This window comes from Siphateles boraxobius, unplaced genomic scaffold, assembly GCF_051911475.1.
Source record: "Siphateles boraxobius isolate OS27281-9 unplaced genomic scaffold, OSU_SipBor_1 50, whole genome shotgun sequence".
Taxonomy (NCBI): domain Eukaryota; kingdom Metazoa; phylum Chordata; class Actinopteri; order Cypriniformes; family Leuciscidae; genus Siphateles; species Siphateles boraxobius.
In genome coordinates, this window is record NW_027509142.1 from 3,197,216 (window position 1) to 3,223,805 (window position 26,590).

The 26,590-nt window shown below is 40.0% G+C and overlaps 1 protein-coding gene across 4 annotated transcripts in view; it reads left to right on the forward strand.

Annotated features, from left to right (window-relative positions):
- The window catches only part of syt2a (synaptotagmin IIa), a 104,600-nt gene that overhangs the window by 49,474 nt on the left and 28,536 nt on the right, over window positions 1-26,590 (forward strand). For all 4 annotated transcript variants that reach the window (XM_077204760.1, XM_077204763.1, XM_077204759.1 and 1 more), the window contains exon 2: window positions 24,068-24,289. In XM_077204760.1, coding sequence (XP_077060875.1) covers window positions 24,094-24,289 — 196 coding nt within the window. In that variant the 5' untranslated portion in view covers window positions 24,068-24,093. The remainder of the gene's footprint in view (window positions 1-24,067; window positions 24,290-26,590) is intronic.

Genomic DNA, 26,590 nt, shown 5'->3' on the forward strand with positions numbered 1-26,590 from the left:
GATAATCCGGATACGGGAAGGTGGGCTGTGCTGTGCTTGATTCTGGAAAGGTTGTCCAGGGCACTAGATGGTTATGACTTAATCGTGCAGCGGAGAGGGAAGCCCGTTCGAGAGTGGCCTCGCTGAATACTAGAGTACTGCAGTGTGATTCATACATATGTTAGTCTTCGGTAACTCTTCTAAAGCATGTTTAATAGGTTGAGTCTGAAGAAAAGTGGTCTCTCCTAGTGATGCTTAAAGATGTTTGATTGGAGGGGCTGCAATGGTCCCGAGCTTGGAGTGTTTGTCCCAGTCGGCGCGTCTCTATCAGCTTTTATCGGTTAGTTTAGTTGAACTTGTGTTGCACACTGATCTCGGGTCAGCTTTCTGTCACACCTCACAAAGGCTGGAGTCACAGACCCTTCACGGGAAGCTGGTCCCGGAACAGTACGCAAGGGCAAAGTCAGCCGAGAGCTGTCGGCCGGTGGGTGTTTACTCCGTCCGTCAATGGGAGCTGGTCTCATTCCTGGAGAGTTTTTCCAAAGGTCAGTCCCGCTGACAGCTGCCGCGTTTCCCCGGAGGGGCAATGGGAACGACACCCTCCTCTCCACCACCGAACAGCGGCAAGACAATATGCTGCGCCTCGTTGGTACAGCTGCCGTAAGAGGGGATCACAGGGAGAGACCACAGACAATGGTGTGCATTATAAGAGCTCTGCGGTACAGCAAATAGAGGCTGGAAGCAGAATACATGCTGCTTGCTTTCGTTTAAATGCACTTTTCAATCTTGTGTTCTGCAAAAACACTTTAGGAAAAACTTGATAATCAATAAACAATTGAGGATTTTTTTTTTTATCAAATATTCTCAGATAGAACTGGTTTTATATTTCCTGTCACATTGGTTGCTGTATATTGTGTTTCTGCTTAACGCTTGAGTTAGTGGTTAAATTGAATGCTAGAAGTGTCAGCTTGACAGTGGAATGAAAAGGGAACTTCCTTAGATCCTCGGCTCTCTCTCGCTTTCTTTCTCGCTTACTTTCTCGCTTTCTTTCTCTCTCTCTCTCTCTCCCTCTCTCTCTCTCTCTCTCTCTCTCTCTCTCTCTCTCTCTGGCAAGCGTTTTTCTCGCTCTCTTGGGATTCTCCTGCAGAGGACTGGGGATCACAAGGAAGGGACATTCTCAAGGACAAATGCTGTGTCATCAAGGCTTCAGACTTTGAGCTCGAGTACAGTACAGTGTGGCATTGAGCTTATAGCTATATAAGGGAAATTTGAAGATGTGTTGAGTGTATTTGTGCTTTATAGCTTGTCTGATCACTCTGTTTTCAGGCATTGAAATGGTTGGGTTGTGTTTGCTCCATTTTAGTGTGCTTCTGTTAAGTGTGTATGTTCATATGTGTTTGATACATGAAATGTGAAGGATCAGCCATCACTTAAGACATCTGCATGTTCAATTAACATGTTTCTGATGCTACAGAGAAACAAGAGAACATCCCCAAATTCCTTAAAAACAATACAATAGAATCAGATGAGATAAACGTTGGTGTTTAGTTAGAGCTATACATTTAATGAGCTAACTATAGAGAGACACAAATGAGATAACTAAAGGGTCCTTTTCTCATTTTTAGCCATTGTCTCTAAACTCTGTTTAACTTACAGTATCTCAGAAGTTTCGGAAATTAAATGTCCAATGAGTAGCTATAAAATGTTAATGCATTATAGTCATATTATAGTATTATGCAAGGAACTGTAATTAATCAATAATCTGCCCCTGTATTCATAACATTTTTGCTGGTGTTTTATTGTCAGTAAAACACTGATTTCAGCTGGAAACTGCAGTGAATTGTGTATATAGGTACATTTTTGGAGTTGTACATGAGGAATGTTTATCCAATGATTTTTCAATAATTATAAAGATAGAATGTCAAGTAAACTTTTCCATTCATCTTTATTTTATGGTTTCTGTCAGCGGATTGGTAACTAATGTATTAAAAATAAATAGTATCCTCATTTAAAAAATGAAAACAGTATCTTTCCAGTATGCTGCTGACCAATAATAAATCTGAGAGAAACCATAAAACAGCTTGTGTCATTTATCATCATGGACACTTGTTCCCATCTGGTCTCGCATAAACGTTTTGTGTTATGATGAATGGCACTCTATAAGACACAAGTGATTGTCAGTACTACAATTGATCTTAGCTTTTAATAGCAGGAGGACATTATTTAAAAGTTGCCCCATGGGATTGTGTTAGAGAGGTCAATTCAGACAGACAAAAAGGACAAAATCGCTGTGAAATAAACCCCTCTCTTCTTTTTTGGGGGGAGAAATGGGGGGAGGCCTTCTTTCGGGATATAGCTCATTTGTTTGAGAACCATCACTGTCGTGTCCTCATTGACAGTGTTCTGTCTCAAACACAATCAAGAAATTAGCGTTCTTACAAAGTTATCATGCTTGCCCTCATTCGCTCAAACCCTGTGATTATTTTGTTTACACATATATATATATATAAAGATTTTCAACAGATTGTCAAGACTGCTTCTTACCCTTTCATGTTTGTGTAGCCGTATAAAGGACAAGCCCCATAAAAACAGCAATTCTCTATATTATAAGTGTTCAGGAGCCATAAAATAGTGTTTTGCATGCAGGTGTCCCGACCTAGTCAAAAGTATAAATGCTGACATTGTCTACTTAGCTTCATGTCATTCAAAACCTGTATGACTTTCTGTTCTTTGCCGGACACAAATGAGAGATTTTATAGTATCTTGCTGTTTTGTCCATACATTGCCAATTGGGTCCAAAAGTTTAAAGCTAGAAGTTGGACATAAAGAAGACATAATAGTGGTCCAGTGGTTTAATCAAAGTATTCTGAGGTAATACGATCATTTTATGACATCATTTCAAGTCACGTGACACGCAAGAACCAATGAGCTTAACAATGTTGTACCCCATTGACTTGTATGGACAAAAACTGCAGAAAGATTCTTCAGTAACACTTTGCAATCTCATTTGAAGAAAAGTAATCTGAAGTCAAGTCATATTAATAATCTAAGTCAGAATTTACTTTTACACATTTGGCAAACTCACTATCCAAAGCTTTTTTATGAACAAGTTTCCTGGGAATAGAATTTCATGTTACATTGGTAACACCATACTCTAATTCAGAGGTGGACAAAGAACTCAACTTCCTTACTTGAGTGAAAGTACAGTACAGATACTACTGGACAAATATTACTCTGTTACAAGTAAAAGTTGTAAAGTAGCCCTACTCATTTTTAAAAGTACTTAAGTATCAAAAATAAAAAGTAAAAAGTAAATGTTGATGCATTGTTTTATTATTGTTGCATTGTTGTATGTACTACTTACAGTAACTTATGCCTCTGAATCTATGCCTGCCTACCTACCCTCATATCAATATCACATTTATTTCTAGTTCCATGACCTTTCCATTGGTTACACCCTACTCTAATTAGTCTACCACCAAACCAGCACTAACCATACTAATTCAGCATCAGCTCAGGTAGAGCCTTAGCTCCTACCCAGAAGTTGTACCTCAGATGTGGCCATATCTGCATCCACGAGTTGAGGAAGCCAGCGTGAAACTAGCTTATTTGGCTAATGTGTATCTCTGAAAAGAGGGTGTGGTTGTGCGCCTGTTCGTCACGGTGCAGTGAAGCTGTATTGCCCTCAGTAAAAACAGCTGCTTAATTGAAGAGCCATAGCGGTGACAATAAACTGAAACATTCAATTCGTAATTAATGAGGAACAGCAGCTTTATCTTGAGGATAAAGCATTGAGGATAAAACAAGCCCATGAAACGTGTTAATAAAGGAGTCCACCCAGAGCTATATTAGGGGGGTGGCTTGTAAAAATGTTTGTTGTACAATAGTGTTACAAATTTGTTTGAGTATAAGTCATACACTGATTTGAAATTAGTATGTGTGACATTTCAGTTGTAATCTACAAATCTGAGAGCTGATTTAGTATATGTGATGTGAGCAGTCGTTTTATAGTCTTTGAATAGTTTCCACCCTCGCATTTGTTTGTGCGTCCAGCTTCGGCCCAAGGGCCACAAAAAACCTCATTAAATGGCAAACAGAGCGGTCTGGAGCCGCTGGGATGTGCGGGGAACACTCATTTTCATTTCACTGAGCTCAATCAAATGGCGTTCCAGCGGAAATGTTCAACCATCAATAATGAAATGCCTAAGGACAAGATCTGTTTTTAATATGGCCGTATATTTGAGCATGAATGGGAACATCCCTTAACCTACCAGAGTGAAGAGATTAGAAAAAAACACTAAGGTTTTTAGCAATTTCAGTTCATGATACATGTTTTAATTTCTAAACTAAACATATTTTATTTCAGTTTTTTTTACTTAAACTGATAGTTACGAATGAAAATGTCTCAGGTTACGACTGTAATCCTGGTTCCCTGAAGAGGTAACGAGACGTTGCGTCGAGACACTGTGGGAATGCCAAGAGGGCGCCGAGGAGACACAGATTCTCAAACCCATCTCTCCCCGGAAGGGACCACCCTCAGAAGCCTGATAGCCTCGGCGTCAGGGCTTCTTGTTAGTCAAAGCCTTCTTTGAGATAACGACTGTCCTCAGATATGTCTCATCCCAAGATGACTACGGCTGAGACTACAAAAGGAACCAGCCTCTCGAGACTGGTCTCTAGTATAGCCTGAGAAGCCAATCCAGCGTCCTGAAACGGATGACCGGCAGGAGATAACCGAACCGACCCCTCTTAAACCCTTCTGCAAGTCAGACACTGAGACTAGAACACGCTGGAGGGCACCGAAGGGAGATGGGCACCATATAATGAGGTGTTATCCATTTCCACCCAGGAATTCACCATTTATTTCCTCAGAATTAAATGACTTCTCAAAGATCAGATGAGTATATATTTAATTCACTCAATTAAATACAGCCAAATATCAACCAGACAAGTAAACACGGTCTGGATGAAAAGCTGAATAGTATATAAATACAGACATCTAACTTATCAAAGATAAGATGAGTACTTATTTAATTTTCTCAAAAATTAAATGCAGCCAAATATCAACCAGACAAGTAGAAACGGTCTAGGTGAAAGACTGAATATAGTGTATTAATATAGACATCTAACTCCTCAAAGATAAGATGAGTACGTATTTAATTTTCTCAGAAATTAAATGCAGCCAAATATCAACCAGACAAGTAAATACGGTCTGGATGAAAAGCTGAATAGTATATTAATAAAGACGTCTAACTCATCAAAGATAAGATGAGACGCAGTCTAGGTGAAAGACTGAATATAGTGTATTAATATAGACATCTAACTCCTCAAAGATAAGATGGGCACATATTTAATTTTCTCAGAAATCAAATGCAGCCAAATATCAACCAGACAAGTACGTCTGGATGTAAAAGCTGAATAGTATATTAATACAGACATTTACTCCTCAAAGAGATCAGATGAGTACATATTTACTTTTCTCAAAAATGTATCAATCAGACAAGTAGAAATCGTCTAGGTGAAAGGCTGAATATAGTGTATTAATATAGACTTAAAATGAGAAGAGTAGGCTATTTAACATTTCATCAAAATTAAATGCTGCCGGAATAAGCAGACAAGAATATATGGTCTGAATGACAGGCTGAATTTTCATCATATTATAATCTCAAACAATAAAGAATACATAATTAGTTTGCACACAATCATAAGAGAAAAAGAGAAAGTGAAATTCCCGTCTGCTCAATTCCCTGCGCATATTATACATTGCGGACCTATTATATCTACACGTTGCCTCGGCAAACCTAAGATGAGCCACTAGATTATAATTGCAGATATGCAGACCCATATCTACACGCTGCCTCGGCAAACGCGCGATCTGAGCCATTAGATTCATATTGTAGAGATACAGACCCATTACGAGCTGCCTCAGCAAACGCGAGATCCGAGCCAAAGATTCTTTATTGACTTTATTCCCTCGAGAAGAAAGCCAACAGGAGCAGAGCTAAAAACTCTCGATAGTGCATTATGTTACACGTCGGGAATTTATGAATAAACACCGTCAGCCCCCTTTTACTAGAGCTGACCGTGCATGCTCCACTCCCAAACAAACAACACGTGAATCGCGTGTGTCCCCACTCGTAATGAATCGAGGGCAGGACGAACACACGATCCAAAGCTGTTTGCTCGCCATTATACTCCTGTCTAGATTATATATACTGTGTATATATATATATATATATATATATATATATATTGTGGGCAAACAACAATAATAAATAGACAGAGACAGATTGCTGAAGGCACAGAAGCTAGCGCGGTCTGTTTTCAGGGGTGCTTTATACCTTCCTGGTCTATGACGTCAAATGACGTTACGTCACGCCATTGGACTGATTTCATAGGTGCTTCATGACGCAATCACGCGGGGGGGCGTTCCCACAGCATCTCGACGCAGCTAGAGTTCCCTTGAAAGGGAACTAAATTTGGCAGAATGCACAGATACTTGTAATTTTGAATGGCCAAAAGACGGATTGCAAGAACATGCCCCATGTGTGAACGACCCTAAAGCTACATTCACACTGGCCTTGAATTCCTTAAAATTGCAGAGAGCCTTCTGTGTGAATGCAAGCTAGGAATTTGATCCTGATATCAGACCCTTGTAACATTGCCGGGATCAATTCCGGAACGCATCTACGTGTGAGAACATAGCTGGAGCCGATGTCGGATTCTTCACACGTCTTGTTATTGTAATTTTACTTTGGGCTGTCCAAGAAATTAAATTTTTTCCAGAATCTCAAAGAGGCTTCCACAGACTTTAAATGCCATTTTTTATTTGTATATTCAAAGATTTAATCTGCCACAATAATGTAATATTATTAAATTACCATAGTCAACTATCTCAACAAATTTAATTTATGTGGCTAGTTGTGATTAACTCAATTAAATAAAGTCCCTTTCACACAGCGCGTTGATCCAAGGAAATTGCCAGGAAATTGCCAGAACACCTTCTGTGTGAACGCAAACACGACCCGGGATTGATGCCGCGATCGATGCCGGGTTGGGGACCTAGTAACATTGTCGTGTTCAGTCCCGGAACGCGCGCTGTGTGAACAAAAGCCGTAATCAATGCCATGTCGTATATATGGCGCTGAAGCCGGGATCGTTTGCCACCGTGAAACGGTATGTAATGCGCTAGTTTATGATTGAATCAGAGAAAAAATGCACAAGCGTGGTTCCTCGAGAGAGAAACCGCAGCTCATAAGCAAACTATAGACGCTGCTGAGACATTACGTCACATCGATGTCACGTGTCTTTACGGGATTTTTACGGGTTGTGTGTGAACGCACTCTCTGATTCCGCAAAATTACTGGCACTGTGAATGAACCAAAGTCAAACGAGCCCGGGTCAAATCCCAGGTCACTTTATCCGTGTGTTTTCTGGAATCTCTTTGTGAAAGGGGCTTAATTGGCATATCATGCAATTAATTCAATTAAAGTTTGTAATCATTTGACAGTCATAATGAAAACTCTTACTAAACACTCATCAGCAGTAACAGAAAAAAAGTAGTGATGAAAACATGCTGCATCAATGGTTGGCCTTGCTGGAAAACAAGGAGTTGTCAGCCAGTGCATGTCCTCATGTCCGAGTGTGTGGTGTCCTGACTGTCTAGTAAGTGTTCACTGTCTCAGATGGTTTGTTTTTTACAGCGGGACTTCCTGTTCCTGCATCCTCTGGCATTATGTGGTGAGCTGTAGGATCTAGATAGTAAGCTCCTCTGTACTACTGGGACTACAGTTTAGATTCTTCTGATTCTTCTTGTGTTTGACAGTAATGGCATACAGAATGGTTATAATTTCCATTAAATTTTTGTCACTTTGTGTTTCGGCTGATAGTCGGTATGTGTTCAGCTTTTCTGCCGTAGTTGCTTGTTGTCATTGCTATTTGTGACTGTGCTGAGGTACAGAAATATAGTCTGCAGTCATAGCTACATTGAAAAGAAAAAAATCAATTTTATAATCAGTATCTTGTCTTGTTCTCCTGGAAAAAATATCTAAGCAATCTTAATCCTTTTTTTTATATAAAAAAATGTAAGCAATAATACAAAAAAAGGAGATTGGGGGGGGGGGTAGTCTAATATGTAGTCATTGTTCATTGCCGACGTATTTTTTTGCCACGAAAAATCAATCACTCCTTTACAACGGCTGCCTGCACATTCATTCACTGAGCTTGCGGCTGCTGCAACTTGCGCTCTCTTCACGATTCAACCTCCACGGACAGTTTTTAATGTTTTAGCGACAATATCTACTCAATATTTTGCTTTAGTATAATTTTCGGGACAATCAGGGCCGGATTCGGGACTTCTGGTCACCCTACTATGAATTCAGACATACTTAATTTTTTATCATGTACTGTTTTTTGCCTACTATATAATAGGGAAGAATACGATTTCGGATGCAGCCCTTGATTTATGTGTAGCTCTCGTGTTCACATTGTCTCTTGTCTAGCTTTGTTCATGTAACCCGCTGTTGGTGAGTTTGTCAAGTCTGTTATAATCATGTTCAAGTCAAGTTCTAGTGCTCATGTTTATGTCGTGTCTTAGTTCTGTTTGTTTTTTATCTTGTTTCCCATTTATCAATAAACTGCACATGGGTTCAACTCTGTTAGCCTTCAGTGGACTATCCATTAAATATTCTGTTTTAAGGATGATTTTCTATCACAATTGGAGGCTATGTCTTTTTTGCCAACAAGCGACATCTAAGTATCGACTAAACTCAAATGTGTTAACTCATTTCTCATTTTCTAATTGGTTATGGTGTCATGTCTGTTAATTCGTCAGGCAACAGTTTGTGTCAAGAAAAAGTTCACGGTGACAATCATTCTTAGCGTGACAGCGAGGTGCAGCAATGAGATGCTCATGAAACGAGACGCTAAAAAAAAGTGTGCTGCAGGTAGCCTACTTGACTGACTTGACCAAAATGACCTTCTCTACTGGAAATCAAGAGAAAAATACTGAGCACTGTGCTTTGAAAATTAAACCCCCTTTTAGATTGGTACAAAAAAAAATAATGGTATGATGTTTTACAATGGTATTTTGAGTACCTTGCATTACATAATAAGCAAATAATTGGTTTGAATTAAAATTCAGTCCAAAAACGTCACGCTTATGTTGTGGATCTAAACTTCCCTTTATACTCCTTTATACGTTTGACTATTTGTTTTTTCACTCTTTCACTGTCTCTTCCTCTGTTTTTTATTTCTCTCTCTCTCTCTCTTTTTTCTTTTTACAGTTCAAAAAGCAATAAGCCTGTACAGCTCGTTGAAATGGTACTTTTGACATATTTAAATGACTAAATACACATTCACCCCTGTCTGTCATTCTCAGTACATAATTACTGGTGTTTTTCAATGCAAGCATAACTATTATTAATATAATTACTCATACAAAAGGTCATTGATTTAAACCCTGTTTATTCAAACTGCATAACTGGATGAACAATATGTCAAATCATGCAGCTTGTTAAAGAGAGGTCTTCCCCTACTTTAAAAAAATAAAATAATAATAAAAACATTTCTGACTATTATGTTCATATGTCAGGCTTTACAGGGTTAAGAAACTGACTTAAAGATTTTCTTCTGTTGGGTGATTAAATGGACAACAAATTTCCATGGACTTGTATTGCTGCCAGAGCATCCTTGCAACACCCTGGCAACTGAATAGGAAAAGATCTAGTCTTACAACAGTGGACACAACATGAGATTAACTGAATCACTGACAGCACTTCACATCCCTAACACTTGTCTGGACAGAATCATGATATTTAACGATTTCATAAAATCAAACATGACATTTTGTTATTTCTGGCCTATCGGCAAACCAGAATGCAATCAGTTGAGTTATTTATGAGTTGATCTAAGGTTGAAGTTGGTCAGCTGGAGTCTGGCTTGTGATGCTCGTTAATTTAATTAAACAATTTAATTAGGGAGAGCTACTGCTCTTTGAGCGTGAGGAGGCGGATGATGCAGCAGCGGCTGGGAAGAGCCCCAGGTCAGACTGCTGCTGATTCCACTGCTCTGAATCACACTCACCACTGCAACCTTCATTCTCATTCATTCTACTGTCATCGAGCACCTTACAAACCCTGTGAGTGATGCAATAGCAGTGCAACTATAATAAATGTTCTGGAAGATGTTTTTAGTCGTCATATAAAAAAATAGGATTTTAAATGCAGGATTATTACGATAGCAAATTTGCCCATTTGTCATGGATGTCAATCTGACAACAGGACACATGGTTTATAAAAGTATTTTATATTATATTATATTATATTATATTATATTATATTATATTATATTATATTATATTATATTATTAGCCGTGAAGGGGACCCTGCATCATATCAAATCATATCATATCATATCATATCATATCAATCATCATGAAGGGGCCCCTGCATATTTGCACCCTAAATGACAGAAATCGAAAAGCATGATTAATAAATTTAGTCATTTAGCAGACGCTTTACAGGGTTACTTACACATGTACGACTTACAAATGAGAACAATAGAAGCAATTAAACTAACAAATGGACAACAGTATGTAAGTGCTGTGACCATTCCCCGTTTAGTCTAACGCAGTAGAAATAATTTTTCAATAGATATGGAATAGAAAAGAAAGAAAATAGAAAAGAAAAGAAAGTGTTAGCATTAATGGACCGAATGCTGCCGAAAAAGATGCGTCTTCAGTCTTTCTTGAAAATGGTTATGGACTCAGCAGCTCGGGTTGAGGTAGGCAGGTCATTCCACCATTAGTGAACAATCCAGGTGAAGGTCTGTGAAAATTATTTTGTGACTCTTTGAGATGGCACCACAAGGTGACTTTCAATTGCAGAATGCAAGCTTCTGTGTGGAATATAAGTCTGGAGTAATGAGTTTAGTTAAAAGGGAGCAGAACCAGTGGTTGTTCTGTAGGCAAGCATCAGTGACTTGAATTTGATGAGAGCGGCAATTGGCAACCAGTGCAATGTTGTGAGGAGAGGTGTGAAGTGTACTCTGTTTGGCTCCTTAAAGACCTCTCAAGCTGCAGCATTCTGGATCAGTTGCAGAGATTTGACAGTGCAAGCTGGAAGACCTGCCAGGAGAGCATTACTATACTCCAGTCTGGATAGAACAAGCGCTTGGACAAGGAGTTGTGTAGCATGCTCTGATAGGAAGGGCCTGATCCTCCTAATGTTGTATAAGGAGAATCTGCAGGACCGGTCAATTCTAGCAATGTGGTCTGTAAAGTTCAATTGATCATCAATTAACAAGCAGCTCTGTCTTTGCAAGGTTTAGTTGAAGGTGATGGCCCTTCATCCAATAAGAAATGTCTGTCAGGCAGGCTAAGATGCGAGCAGCTACCGTCGGATCCTCTGGTTGGAATGAGAGGTAGAGTTGTGTGTTGTCAGCATAACAATGATAAGATAAACCATGTTTCTGAATGACAGATCCTAGTGATGACATGTAAATGGAAAAGAGAAGTGGTCCAAGCACTGAGTCCTGAGGCACCCCAGTAGCTGGATCTTGGGTCTTAGACACCTCACAGCTCACACCTCCACGACACCCTAAAGGACCTACCTGAGAGGTAAGACTTGAACCATTGGAGTGCGGTTCCTGAGATGCCCTTCGTCTTTAGGATTGACAGGAGGATCTGGTGGTTAATTGTCAAACGCAGCAGACATATCCAGCAGGATGAGAACTGAGGATTTGGAAGCTGTTCTTGCAAGCCTCAGAGCTTCAATTACTGAGAGTAGGGCGGTCTTAGTTGAGTGGCCGCTTTTTAAACCATACTGGCTGTTGCCCATGAGGCTGTTCTGTGTAAGAAAGGCAGAGACTTGGTTGAAAACAACTCTTTCAAGTGTTTTAGCAATTAATGGAAGAAGGGATACCGGTCTGTAATTTTCCACAGAGTAATTGGAACGGATAAGTTTGGAGACTTCTGCCTCCGAGAGCAGAGAGAAGTAGGGGAAAATGCGTGTGTTAGCTGTTAAGATGTGTGTGTCAGTTTGTGGTGTGGTAAATTGGCCACTGATGGTGGTTGTTTTATTTATGAAGAATGTGTCAAAATCGTCAGCTGTTAGGTTTGATGAAGGAGGAGGAGGAGGGATAAGAAGAGAGTAGAATGTTTTCAAAAGCACGAGAGTCTGAAGAATTGTTAATTTTGTTGTGGTAGTAAGGCATTTTAGCAGTAGAGACAAAGAGTATCAGTTGCACTGTTAGTATCTAGTGATGAGAGCTGATCAGGTGGAGGAAGTGTGGATGAAGACCAAAGAGGATAGGCGGGAGGGTGAGAGTGAGCATAGGTTTCGCCGAAAGGTGACCTGTGGAGGAATGTTTGTTGTGTCCTGAGACAGGTTGAGGTTAAGAGTGAGGAGGAAGTGATCTGAGGTGTGCGGTGGAGCACTAACACATGTAAATAAGGTCCAATTGGTTACCTGATTTGTGAGTAGCCGCAGTAGATACTCGTTTGAGGTCAAATGAGGTGAGCAGAGTGTGGAAATCAGCAGCCTGAGGTTTTTCTATGTGGTTGTTGAAGTCTCCAAGAACTACAAGAGGAGTACCATCCTCAGGGAAGGATGAGAGTAACACATCCAACTCCTCCAAGAAACTGCCAAGTCTACTTATAAGTCAAAGACTACATTTTGTAAGTAAAAGACTAAACAATTTATTTTAATAGGAGTGGTGATAGAAATTGAATGCTATTCAAATTAGCTCTTGTCACACAGAGATGGTGAAGGATAAAATTTCCAATCGTTGGAGATGAGCAGACCAGTACCTCCACCCCTCCCGGTCAGGCGAGGGGTGTATGAGAAAGTTGGTGGAGTGGGCAGCAGGTGTGGCAGTGTCATCTAGTCTGATCCAGATCTCAATCACGGCCAATAGATTTAGACATACTTTATTTGTCATACTGTTTTTCTCCAACTCTATAGTAGGTAAGTATGCGATTTCTGATGCAGCCCTTGAGTATATGTTTAGCTCTCTTGTATAGCTTTATTCATCAAGAAAATATTTTCACAGAAAAAAGGTTAAATAATGGGAAAGTATTGGAGAGATCATTTTAGTAACAGGGTTACTATACTATTATGGTTTCATTTGAGTTAAAGTTTGAGTAATTTTACAGTGTTTTTTTATAATTTTTGTAAGTTTTTTAAAAATATATGATATATGTTGTTGTTGTTGTTGTTTATAATTTATATTTCATTCAGTTTTAGTTATTTTAGTAGGTCTACATCAAGTTAAAATGTTTATTTTATTTCAGGTAACATATGGTGTTTTTATGATTTTAGCTTTCGTTTCAGTTGATTATAATAACCCTGGAGAGGGCTGAATTGTCCTAAACCTCATAATGGTGCTGTTATGCTGTTAGCATTTTGCTAACTTCAGCCACACCCTCTCTGTCCAAAACCACTCCCCCTAATGGCATGCCATCAAACCCCAACATAATAAATCACAGATAGAGTGTTTCATTTGCAAAGCCCCTATAGAAACACGTTGTCGTCATATCAGCCAAAGTCCTCCTTCTCTTAGACGGCAATAAAATCAAAAGGCAAAATACCTGCATTAGAAGGCTAAATTCATCCCTGCAGTTCTCATTCAAGCATTACGAGTGCTGACCCAACCATTCTAGCGGATTTATCCTGCTGAGCTGAAGTGTCACCGGTCAGTGTCTTACATTTGTCCCTTCATTGAGCCCATACGCTCTTTACTAAAGCAGAATCTTGAATAAATCCCACCATAAAACAGAAAATTGCTGTGACAATGCACAGCCACACCATAACGATATTATGGTGCTCAGTTTTGTTATAGCTGAGAGCCTGAGATAGGGTGAGCATATTTATGTAGTTTTCTCATGTATGGGATAAAGTCCTGGCAAATGGCTGTGTAAAGGGAATAGGAAGCTAGTTGTGAAGGCTAGAGAGGGCAATAGTCCTTGGTTGTTTTAAATTATCTGTCAACTGCGGACTTGTTGAACAGCTGCAGTTTGTCAACGTTACGCACACAAGGTTATGAGGCAGAACAGGCTGAGGTACCAGCTTCAGAGGTATCAGTTACAAACAATGAAATAACTCATAACAGTGTGAAAATTCAGAAGTTGATTAACATCAACCGTCACTTTAAATGTATTTTTAGTTTAGAAATGTATCTAGCAGTTTAGCAGTTAGCTGTTCTAGCCTTAATGTCCAAATAAATCAGTTTATATGTATACATAAAGTATTATATTATAATATAATGTAAAAATATTTGTATTTAATAGAACTTAATTATTCCTGTGATTATTATTCTGATTTTCAGAATCATTACTATGTCATTACTATTATCAGTGTTAAAAACAGTTGTGCTGCTTTATATTTATGTGGAAAACATGATATGATACCATCAAAAAGTTTAGGGTTAAAAAAAAGTCATACTTTATGCATTAAATTTATCAAAAGTGATAGTACAGACATTTATAGTGCTACAATGTCACGTTTGGTCTGTGTTTCTGTTGGACTTTGAGTTTGTTTTTCAGTGTTTTCTGATCTAAGCATTAGATTTTCAAAAAAAGTCTTAAGTGTTCCATACTTTTTGACCAACTCTATACATGTATGTGCATTTTATGATATTTAGATATTAATTAGCTGTTGTTTCGAAAGAGCAGGAAGGTTAATCTTGTAATCAATCCTCTATTCAAAATACAAATGAAATTATGTTGGATTGCTGATAATGAGGACACTTTTTTCACTCTCTATAAGAAACTATCTTTCTCCTGTTAACTGATCCTGTCAGTAAAAGGGAAGTCTAATATTTAATGATGCCACACTGGCACATATACAAGCATTATTATGCAAACATAACTCCAAGATTGAAGAAACTATAAAAATGTCTGTAACATTTCCGTGTTTTGGACATACTAAAAATCAAATCAGGACACAATGACAAACTGTATTCAAGGTCCTTTTATCTAAATACAAGGACACAAAACAATGTTTCTTGTTAATATTATTTTGTTGTTTTGAGCAATATCGTGCACCATGCCATGAATGTGAGCTCTGATTCTGTAGGGACTACCCACTCTCTTTCTAGTATCTGTTCAGCCAAACGTTTGGCAGGACATATAGCTTTTGTGTTGCCAGAAGTGTCCTGCTATCACAAATAAGTTTACCTCAGTTTGAGTAAGACCATTTACATAATAGAGGACTTACAGTGATCATTTGATTTATTTGTAATAGATGTGTCATAATTGGTTTGTTTTTTATTTCATTGTTTTCACCTGATCCTCATGTGCTGTCAGGAATGTGCTTAATTGTTATATACCAATTAGGCACATTCCCAAACTTTTAACTGATCATACATATTCCATTGATATCTTTTGTTTCCCATTATTCACAGTTGTGATTCTCATTAGATTCTCATTACTGTAATACAGATATTTTATACAGTACAATTACTGTCATTCTATACTTTTAATTAACTAATTAAAAGCTGTGCAACTTCAGTTTACATTTTTGTGCATTGCTTTTGTTTTATAATAAGAATGAGGTTTTTGCATTACAGTAATGAGAATGGGGAAGGGGGTGAAATGGGTTTAATTACCATGAAATTAGTGTCACACTGCTAAAGAAAATGTTATTTGGCTTTATTTTCAAAGCATAATTTCATTATTTCTTTGTTCTCTTTCTTTTTTTATTGATGTTCTCAAAACTATGTTGATTTCCCCTCAAAGACTTCATGTAGTCGATATGCAAACTTCAGTGTCATAAAATAGATCATCATAGACAATTAGCGTCTTTAAGAAGCAATAACACATGTACAGTGAATGCAAAGTGCCGATGTGTGGATAGAGAATTTCCTCCCACACTGTACAAGAGAAGTTGGGCAGATGCCTTGAAGCAATTATCATTATGGAATTCAACAGTCATATCTAGACGCATCTCCAAAGGTTTGATTTGGTCTGCCAAAAGAGTCCTTTGGAGCAGGTCCATTTCTGATTCTTCTGTTCCTTGATCACTCATCCTGATCCAGTTTATTTGTGCTCGCTAAAACTTTGAGTTAGTCAAATGTTTCATAGTGAGTTTGTTGGCAAACGAAATGAACAAAATAGACTTCCATTCTGCTGATTACATCTGATTATTTCTAGACATCATTTCCACTCAGAGCAGACTGCTTAATCTGAGCCAGACGTCTATTGTATTTGTATCTGTTTATTTGTTCTGTTGTATTTACAATATGTGCCCTGGCAGTTGCACAGATAAAACAGCAGGAGTATCTCAGAGAGCTGTAAAATCTGTGCGAGTGCAGTGAAGATAATGGGTCCCATAAAAAGCAAAGTGTCTCTTGTCCTCTGAGCGTATGCAGTTACCCCAGAGAAAAGACACGGACACAAGCTTCTCGCACAGCTCTATCTCCCTCTATACAAACAGGGGGATCTATCTCAATCTCACTGAGTCCAGTGATCATATCAGCATGTTAAACACACACAAGACACTCCAGAAAAAAGGCTAGTGGAGGAAACGGCCAACATTGCATCACATTTTCATTATGGTCTGATTTAGACAATGAGTTTATTATTTCAGCCTCATATTCTCTGTAATTATTAAATAACTTTCATTGTAATTGCATGAGCATTGTAGTCTTGTCATTATGTGTCTAAAAAATATGGGGATGTTTTGCTGACATCCTAACATAATTGCCTGCATTTGAAGGTGTTGAGGCCAGACCAAGAATAACTATTAATTTAATGACTAATAAGTATTAGGTACATCTACATCAATCCCAACGGACAATATCGTTCTGTTATTTATAAGGGCTTGTCTGCCACTTTAAATGCTCAAGCTCTTTAAAGCAGGATGGATTCTGATTGGCTGTCAACGTTTTTATCGTTCATCAGCTGGACAAAAATTGTTCTGAAAGTGATTCTAACAATATTGTTATTCAGTACTGTTATCGTTATAGTTGTGGTGTGGACATCTCTCTATTCTTTGACAATTATTCATTTAAAATGTTATCGTTATCATTATCGTCTTGGTTTGAAAGGGCTTCTGCAGCTACTGGTGATGATAAATAATAGTGGTGTGATGAAACACTTAGCTTACGAGATGAGACAATACACAATATTGAGTTCACGAGGACTTGTTTAGATTAGAGTTTAACACTATTTTTAAGAAATCGAAATGAATGACTGGAAAAAAAAGTAGCTTGCATGTTATAGTCTTTTATTTAACTAAATGTGTTATGCTGGTGTTTGGTTTGTTCAAGTTCATGTTTTCATGTCTTTCATTTTTAAGTTTAGTCATAGTCATGTTTCCTGTAATGTGATTCCCTTGCCCTCATGTGATCTTGCGCTTGGGTTCTTTGTGTCATGTTTTGATTGGTTCCTTTGTTTCATGTGTAATGTTCTTATTGGTTCATTGCTTTCAGGTCTGTCATTATGTCCTTAGTCCTTAGTATATATAGCCCTCATGTTCCCATTGTCTCTTATCTAGCTTTGTTTATGTACCCGCTGTTTGGTGAGTTTTATGTCAAGTCAAGCTGAGTTCTAGTAAAGTTCATGTCTGCTTTTGTTTATTGCATGGTTTAGTTGTGTTTATTATTATTATTATTATTATTATTATTATTATTTAGTCAAGTTTGACTACATACGGCTGCACTTGGGTTCAGTCGACTTGCCTACAGTTGATTATTGTAAAAGTTTGCCAGCAGTAAAAACCCAGCAGTTTGCCTCCTGTTTCAAGGTGACCAAACCATTTAGGACTATGTTGAGGAGTTCTGTGAACTTTGCCACAAGGTGGCCTTTAATGACATTGCACTAAAAGGTACTTAATGATCATTTTAATTGAAGGCACTATTCTGTGTACTCTGGCCCAGTACTTTCACCTTGCAGTATTACTAAGCATGTCCTCATTTCCTGTTGGAATTACGGATGAAGGGTCCTGCAGTACCCACCACACTAGAGTCCTCCCACGCCAGAGCCTTGTCACGTCATGCCCGCCATGCCATAGCCTCATCAGGTCCAGCAGATGCAGAGCTTGGTTTAACTTTGAACTTACCAACCATGGCCATTGTGGTCTCAAGTCCGGTGCTTTCAAGTCCAGTGATCTCAGCACTTTCAAGTCCAGTGATCTCAGCACTTTAAAGTCCAGTAGTCCATATTCAAGTGGTCTCAGCGCTTCCAATGCTGCTGGTTTCAAGTCCAATGGTCTCAGCATTTCCAAGTCCAGTGGTCCCAAGTCAATATCCGGTGGTCCCGGGGATCATCTCTCTGTCCATGGTGCTTCCAATATTGGCCACAGCTATTCTGTGTTTGTGGGCTGCACAAACTTCCCCAGAGGCAGCGGCATATGCTGCAGCTCCTCCCGAGGCGGTGGCGTCTACTACAGGAAGCCATGTCCACAAACTCATGACACACTCATGCCATGGCCAGGAGGACTGCCCGGGCCTTTGGTCTGGCCTCCTGATCGCTGGTGGTCTTCTGCTCTTCCATGGCTGCCTCATCTCCTGTGCTCATTTGCTCTGCTGTGGTGGTCATCTTGTCTGCCATCTCCACCCTGGTGTTCTCCATCTAGACTGGCTCTCATCCACTGCTTCACGGTCCAGGTCGACCGCCATGCTATGATCCAGGGCCAATTCCACTTCATGGGCCTGGCCCTCCATCCCTCCCCCTGGACCGGCGCCACTCCACCACTCTCCTGGACTTTTTATGCTAAACATTAAACCATTTATGTGTTTTAGCAGTTTATGTACATAACAACGGCTATTTGGGTTCCTGCAAAGACAAACTTTTAAAAACGGGTTTCAACGTGCATGCTTTTTTAAAACGGTCTCTGTGTAAACAACAAAAACGAGAATCTCTGAAAATGATGACATAATGCACATGAATATTACGTGTTCAGTCTATTGTGTTTCATTGCCATCTAATGGCCTGGCAGCACAAAACAGTGTTTTAGTAGTTTTCGTGGATCTGTGTGAATGGGGATCGTTTTGACAATGGTGTCGTCTGTATGCGGAAATCTTCTCAGTTTTCAGCGTATCGTTGTCATGTAAACGTACCCGGAGTTATTTTTCTGTGGCCATGAGAGTTGATAGATTAGTGTTCACTGGATGAACAGGCTAATTTAATTGATTGTAACATTAATTCTGCTACATCAAGTTAATTATATTAACAGCTCCAAATATTCATAATTAACTTTGAGTTATAATATAATTAATCATTCATATTTTCTTGAGCTAATTTGTGACAGGTGTCTTGTTTTCATTGGTTCCTTTGTTGCATGTGTCATGTTCTCATTGGTTTTCATAGTCATGTGTTCCCCTCTATCATGTATTTAACCCCTCATGTTTGCCTTAGTTGTTGTAAAGTTAAAGTCAGTTGCTTTTTTCTATGTTTCCATTCTCCAGGTCTGTTTAATGTCACGTCAAGTTCTTGTTCATGGATTGTTTCATGTTTTGGATTTTGTTTATAGTTTGATCGATGTTCTTGGATTTTCGATTTTCACTGTGAATAAACTGCACTTTGTTTGCTGTGAGTCAGCTCCATTACAGAATATCACAAAATGCAAAACTGAATTAATCTATCATATGTAGTAAAAGACAGTGCTGTAAAAGGTTTTGAGACACAAACTGAATGTCACATGCCTATCCTGTCTTGTGCTGCACATGGGTGTTTTGTTATTTTGGGCCATGTGCTCGTGTCATTGTCCGATCCCTCGCCTTGTTATCTGATTATTGTTTGAGTTCATCCACCTGTTCCCTCCTGATTGGTTTCCCTTTTTCAGTCCCCTCTTGTTTGTATTCTGTGTCGGTACGTTGTCTAATGTCTCCCGTTCCACGTGATCCTCCAGCACGTTTCATGTTCTGTTGTTATTTTGTAATCATTAGTTATGTTTACCCCCTCGTGGGTTTTGTTCGTTTGTAATTAAAGATCATTCTCCTGCACTTGAGTCCTCGCCCCTGTTTGCATTGCACCAGCCGTGACATAATGTACCGACCATGGGACTCAGTGGAGAAGAGGTGCGCAACCAGTCTCCTGTTCGCATTGGGAGCAGATGCTCCAATTTAAGGAGCTAGTCTCCCTCCGTCAGCAGGGGACGGAGGTGAGAGAGTTCAGCCGGGGGTTCAGTAGTGCAGCTGAGGGGCTGAACCGTGGCTAGGAGGCTCGTAAGGATTTATTTAATCATGCGCTTGACGAGCCGATGGACTGGCTGATCCGAAGAACTTTCGATTGGGTCAGTTTTGATGCGATCGTGGAAGGTCTCATTCGTCATCAGGAGAGAATTGCCAGGGAGGTGGTCCCGAGTCCAATGGTCCCTGTTCCGGTGATCCCTGTTCCGGTGGTCCCGAAACGGAGGAGAAGGAAGACTTCCTCCGTGACTGTTCCAGTTCCAGTGGTCCTTGTTCCGGTGGTCCCAGTTCTGGTGTTCCCGAGTCCGGTGGTCCCGAGTCCGGTGGTCCCGAGTCCGGTGGTCCCAGTTCCGGTGGTCCTAGTCCCGGTGGTCCCGAGTCCGGTGGTCCCAGTTCCGGTGGTCCCAGTACCGGTGGTCCCGAGTCCGGTGGTCCCAGTTCCGGTGGTCCCGAGTTCGGTGGGCCGGAGATGGAGGAGGAGGAGAAAGGCCTCAACAACTTGTCCGGTGGCTCCTAACCCAGAGACCATTCCAGAGGTGACTGCCATCCCTGACGTGCCGCCCAGGCACCTCGCTCTGCCTGCGCCGCCCAGGCGCCTCACCCTGACGGCGCCACCCAAGCGTTTCGCCCTGACGGCGCCACCCAAGCATCTCGCCCTGACGGCGCCACCCAGACGCCTCGCCTTGCCAGCTCCGCTCGAGCTGCTCGCCAGCGCTCTCCCAGGGCCTTCGCCGCTGGTCCCGTCCAGCCCAGATCCTTCACCGCTGGTCCCGTCCAGCCCAGAGCCTTCGCCGCTGGTCCCGTCCAGCCCAGGGCCTTCAACGCTGGTCCCGTCCAGTCCCGTTCAGTCCAGAGCCTTCGCCGCTGGTCCCGTCCAGCCCAGAGCCTCCGCCGCTGGTCCCATCCAGCCCGGGGCCTTCACCGCTGATCCCGTCCAGGCCAGAGCCTTCGCCGTCCTGGCCGCCCGATGGGTCGTCTCCGCCGCCCTGGCCGCCCGGGGGAAAGTCTCCACCCTGGCCACCCGAGGGAAAGTCTCCGCCCTGTCCGCCCAAGGGAAAGTCTCCGCCCTGGCCGCCAGATGGACTGTCGTCTCTGCCCTGGCCGCCAGATGGACTGTCGTCTCCACTCTGGCCGCCCGATGGACTGACATTTCTGCCCTGGCTGTTTGCACAGTCTGCTCCGCCCTGGCCCCCCGAAATCTGCGAGCCGCCCAGGCCTCCCAAACCTAAACGTTTTGTTCCGCCCTGGTCTGTCCCTCCCGTCCCGCCCTGGTCTGTCCCTCCCGTCTCGCCTTGGTCTTATGGAGCGTCTGGTAGCCGCTCCGTAGGGAGAGGGTAATGTCACATGCCTATCCTGTCTTGTGCTGCACATGGGTGTTTTGTTATTTTGGGCCATTTGCTCGTGTCATTGTCTGATACCTCCCCCTTGTTATCTGATTATTGTTTGAGTTCATCCACCTGTTCCCTCCTGATTGGTGTCCCTTATTGGTTTACCTTAAGTCCCTTATTCTGTGTCGGTACGTTGTCTAATGTTTCCCGTTCCCTGTGATCCTCCAGCACATTTCATGTTCTGTTGTTATTTTGTATTTATTAGTTATGTTTCCCCCCTCGCGGGGTTTGTTCTTTTGTAATTAAAGATCATTCTCCTGCACTTGAGTCCTCGCCCCTGTTTGCATTGTACCAGCCTGAGACTGGTATGCTGGTATGCTGAGACATGGTATGCTGTCAACTGTCATGCTGATGTCGTGAGTGCACAAGATCTCGCAATACCCCAAATAAATGATATAAAGTTTCTCCTGAGTTCTAACTGCTTTGTTTATTAACTTCCCATCTTCCCAAATAGCTACAATTTGTCTATCACTTTCCATGTTGAGCATTTCCATAATTTTACTGTAACCCAGTTGAAATTACCTTGGGATCATTTAATCAGCCAATTCCGGTAGATCGCAGGTCTCCTTCTTTCCACTAAATTAGTAATATTATATAATTGGACAGCTGTGGGCTGGTTGCAAGCTGTTCAAACAAGTGCATTATTTGTCCGTATTTGTTAAATCTTGAAATTGATCCAGGCTCTGAGACATGGGGTGAATTCAGAAGCTCATACTACTCCTATTTCTGTCATAGAAAGATATAGTAAAAGTAGTACCAGTAGTATAGTATAGTAGGTTCCAAATTCAGCCATTGTTTAAATATGTCAGATACAACAGTTTCATACTGCAAATTCTTCTTGTATCAATTCAGAGGTGGGCTTATTGTTCTAATATTAGTCACTAAAAACTATTTCAGTCCGTCTACTATTAATTCAGTGAGTTACTTGCTGTTTCTTTGTAATTATTTGTAAAATTTACTAGCAATTTCTGAGTGAAAATGGCTTCAAAGTAAATTGAAATATATAAGTATTTTAGTTATTTTTAGTTATTTTTTAGTTATTTTTAAATTTCAAATTGAAAAGTATCATAATTAATTAAATTTTCATTATAAGTATTTTAGTTATTTTTAAAGATTTTAAGTTGCTTAATGTGTCTTTAATTTTTTTTCTTAATTGCAAAATAGTTAGCTCTTGCTGTATGCTTAAATGTAGCAAAATTTTGACAGGTTTATGTTTAAAACAATAACTTAACTGCTTAATTTAATAATAAAAAAAATTGGATTCTATAACTGTTTATACACAGGCTTAAGTACGCAGCCTGTTTTTTAAGTGTATTTTCTTTACTGAATTGACCATCTTTAGGGGAACAAATTAACTTCTGCTTGAGTGTGAATGTCAGATGTTTTCATTCAGATTTGCAGGTGCTGAAGTGTCATTAATCAAACTTGCGTTCTCAAGAGGCTGTTGGCTGCAGCTCTGACTCACAGTGGCGGTTTCTATCCTCCTTTGCATCTTCTCTTTTGTTTGCTCCTCCTGCAGTCTGTCTGTGGGCCACTTGACTTATGCAATTTCAGATTGCATAACTGCAGCATAGCGCATTTTGCCATACATTTATAGTGCAGGAATGTGACTTGAATAATAAAATGGCTTATCCACTGAATTGTCAGCTTCATTAAATTATTCAGGCAATGCAATGGGTACGGACAGGCTCTCCGCCACTGGAGCAGAGAATTGATGCTTGAGAAATAAGAAATCCTTTTTGTTTGCCTATATCTCTGTGTTTTTAATGAAATCAGAGGGCTAAGTCTCCTTTCATTATGTTTACCATTCCTTGCAGCACGGATGGATCGGTTTCAGTTGAGTCATCTGGAACTTTGCATCGAGAGTTTTATTTTGTTTGTTTTTTAATTTATGCCCAAACTACGCTTCCATCTGATATTTTCTATGTGGCAGGATTAAAGTAAACAGTTTAAACAGACACTTTTGCACTCATACAAATGGGTCTTTTACCTCTGAGAGAAACTAGAAAAGTACATTTCTAGTAAAAGGTGAAAGCTGTCCTCCCATGTGACAGATAATTGCAATCTATTATTTTAAATAATGATTTTTTATATAATTTTGTTTACATATTTTCTGAAAAATATAAGAAAGTCTATTTCCAAATATTGAGTCCTTTGAAGTAAAAAAAAAAAAAAAAAAAAGATTATTTCAGGGCATAAAACCAGGCCACTGTTCCTGTTTGTTGGCTGAAATCAGGAAGCTTTTTATTTCCTGCATTAATTGGATTAAATAAATAAATAATATGTATAACCCTAAACCTAACTATGGTCATTTATTCAATCCTTCCCTACACTATTACTGTTGAAATCCACTTACTGACAGGTATATTGGGTTAATTTCAATAATCAAGAGATCAGACAGTATAAGTCATATTATGTTGGCAGTTGCAAATCTACAGTAACTGACTAATAACATTTGCTTGTTTAATGGAGTAAGTCGTTTCATTCAGTTTCCATCAAAGAGGATGTTGAAGACATTCAGAAATATCTCATCACACTCATTTTATCTTGACTTTCTCTTTCTCCATCAGGGTTTCTGTTGGCGTAGCCATCAAGCATGAAGTGGAATTTGTTAAAGAAGAAACCTGCAGCCATGGTTGGCCCTGAGCCCACCGGTGCCAGCGCCCTGACGATGGCCCCTGTTGTTTCTACAACTGCAGACAACTCCACCGAGAATCAGGGCCCAGTCAGCAAGAATGATGTCTTTGGTGACATCAAAAACAAGTTCCTCAATGAGATGGACAAGCTTCCATGTGAGTATATGACTATATGAGCCAGATTTACCAACAGCTTGCGTCAGCACAAACCCTCTTTCGGCGTTAAAAGACTACTGTCAGGATTTACTGACACGCGGTGAAAAATTAGCACTGAAATGACGTGGACACAGTAATTTTGGCGGCTGACATTATTGCATATGCATTTGTAGGATTTTCCTTTCGGATGCAAAATTTATGGGAGGAGAGTTTTAAAGAGTTTTGCTAAGTTTTGCGTTCATCAATTTACAGATATTTGAAGCATTATTTACCGCCCAAAAAACCATGTCTTAAACCAGACGCTAACTGGTAGATTGTGTTGGTCATTATGGAAATGATCTGACTGCGTCTGTGTCCTTTAACTGGCATGTCGTCAGTAGATCACGCGCGTAAATTTCCACTCCCATCTGCACTTTTATGGGATTGCGCTCTCACGCTAATTTGCCCTGTTTAGTAAATCTGTCCCTAGATGTGGTGTAGTGTGATATTATGCATTTCAAAATTCCTGACCAGTTACTGAGATGTCTAACTGTAACACAAGCTCCAAACTCAGCACAGAGCTTTAGTGTGTTGCATTTTTTCTAACTAAATGGACCATGTCAGACAGTACTGTACTGCCTAGAATTGCTCTAGCAAACACTCAGAACATCCTATCAAATCTCTAGCAATCCTAGCATTCTAATAATGCCCGATAAACAACCTTACCACCCTAGCGGCTACAGAGCAAGAGCATAGACACCACCCAGAGCAACGTAGCAACTGCATAGCAACCACTTAGAACACACTAGCAATATTAGCAACCATAGAAACATCCTGTAAACCATCTAGCAATGCCATAGAAAGTGGCCACAACACCATAGAAACCACCCAGAGCTACCTAGCAACTGCAGAGCAACCACTCAGAACACCCTAGCAATGCCCTAGTAACCATGGAACAACTTAGAAAACACAGAGCAACACCCTATAAAACAACCACAACACTCTAGCCACCACCAGGCAATGGACTAGAAACCATCGGAACAACATATCAACTGCATAGTGCCAACTTGGAACACCCTAGAAATGGCCTAGCAACCACCTAACAACACCCTAGTGACCACTCAGAAGATCCTAGTGAAACCCTAGCTGCCATTAAGTACATCCGAGCAATGCCCTAAAAAACAAACACAACACCCTTGCTGCAATTTAGCAATAGCCTAGAAACTAGGACTGTCCCCGGCTAAAGGTTTATGTCGACTCTTGTAGACATTCATTTAAACCATTAGTCAACTAATCACAGGTTTATATTAATTTAATTACTTCAATATATACTGGTGGGAATACTAAACCTTAATGAACATATATAGGCATATTGTAGTCTAGTCCAAGCTTATGCACACGCATAAAGCTTGCCGCAAAGTACTGGCAAAAGATTATGAATGTATCAGAATGAAATAGCAAAGAGACATTTTATTTATTAATAATCTAGTGTGTTCTGAGTCAGTGTCAGATGCAAACGTGAAGTTGACTATGTTGACTTACGAAAATTGGCCATAGTTTAACTACACATAAAACTAAAAAAACATGGTTAAACCATAGTAACCACAAATTAACCATGGTTTTGCTTCACTAACCATAGTTTAATCATAGTATTTGTAGTAAAACTGTGGTTATACAAATGGTAATCAATCCACTAAAATAAAACATGGTTACAAATTGCATAATCAGAGAGTGTTTGTATTCAATTCAAATTGGTTTGTATGAAAGTAAACATTTCAAGCTTTCTACAGATATATTTCTAATGTCTGTGAGGTAAGAATAATCTGAGTTTTGGTTCATTTTTGAGACATGCTCCAGTACACGGAGACTGAGATGGCAGAAAACGCATCCTGTTTGTTTCTTATATATTTTACAAAAGCACAACGTTTTGTAATTATTGTGAAAAAATGGAGGTGCTGACGCAATCACTTACATGTCATGCTATATTCTCGCTAATACTTTAGCTTCCACACTCCGAACAAATACTTGGATATGCGCCTAATAAAAGCGCACATTTAGGTTAACGTTAGAGTGAGTGACCATGTAAAGTTGCAACTACTTGCATGTTTCAATAATAAGCCATATTTGAGATCGGTGAATTATAGGCGAACGTTTGGATTTCCTGCCCAGCATATTGTAATTACCAGAAGAACCCGCCGTTAATGATCTGTCCCTCACAGACTTCTCGACTTCGCCACTTCCTGCAGAGTTTTTATTGTTGTTGTTGTCCTGCAACTAACCGACTAATACAATTTTGTTCGATTAAGCCTCTTCTCGTCGTCT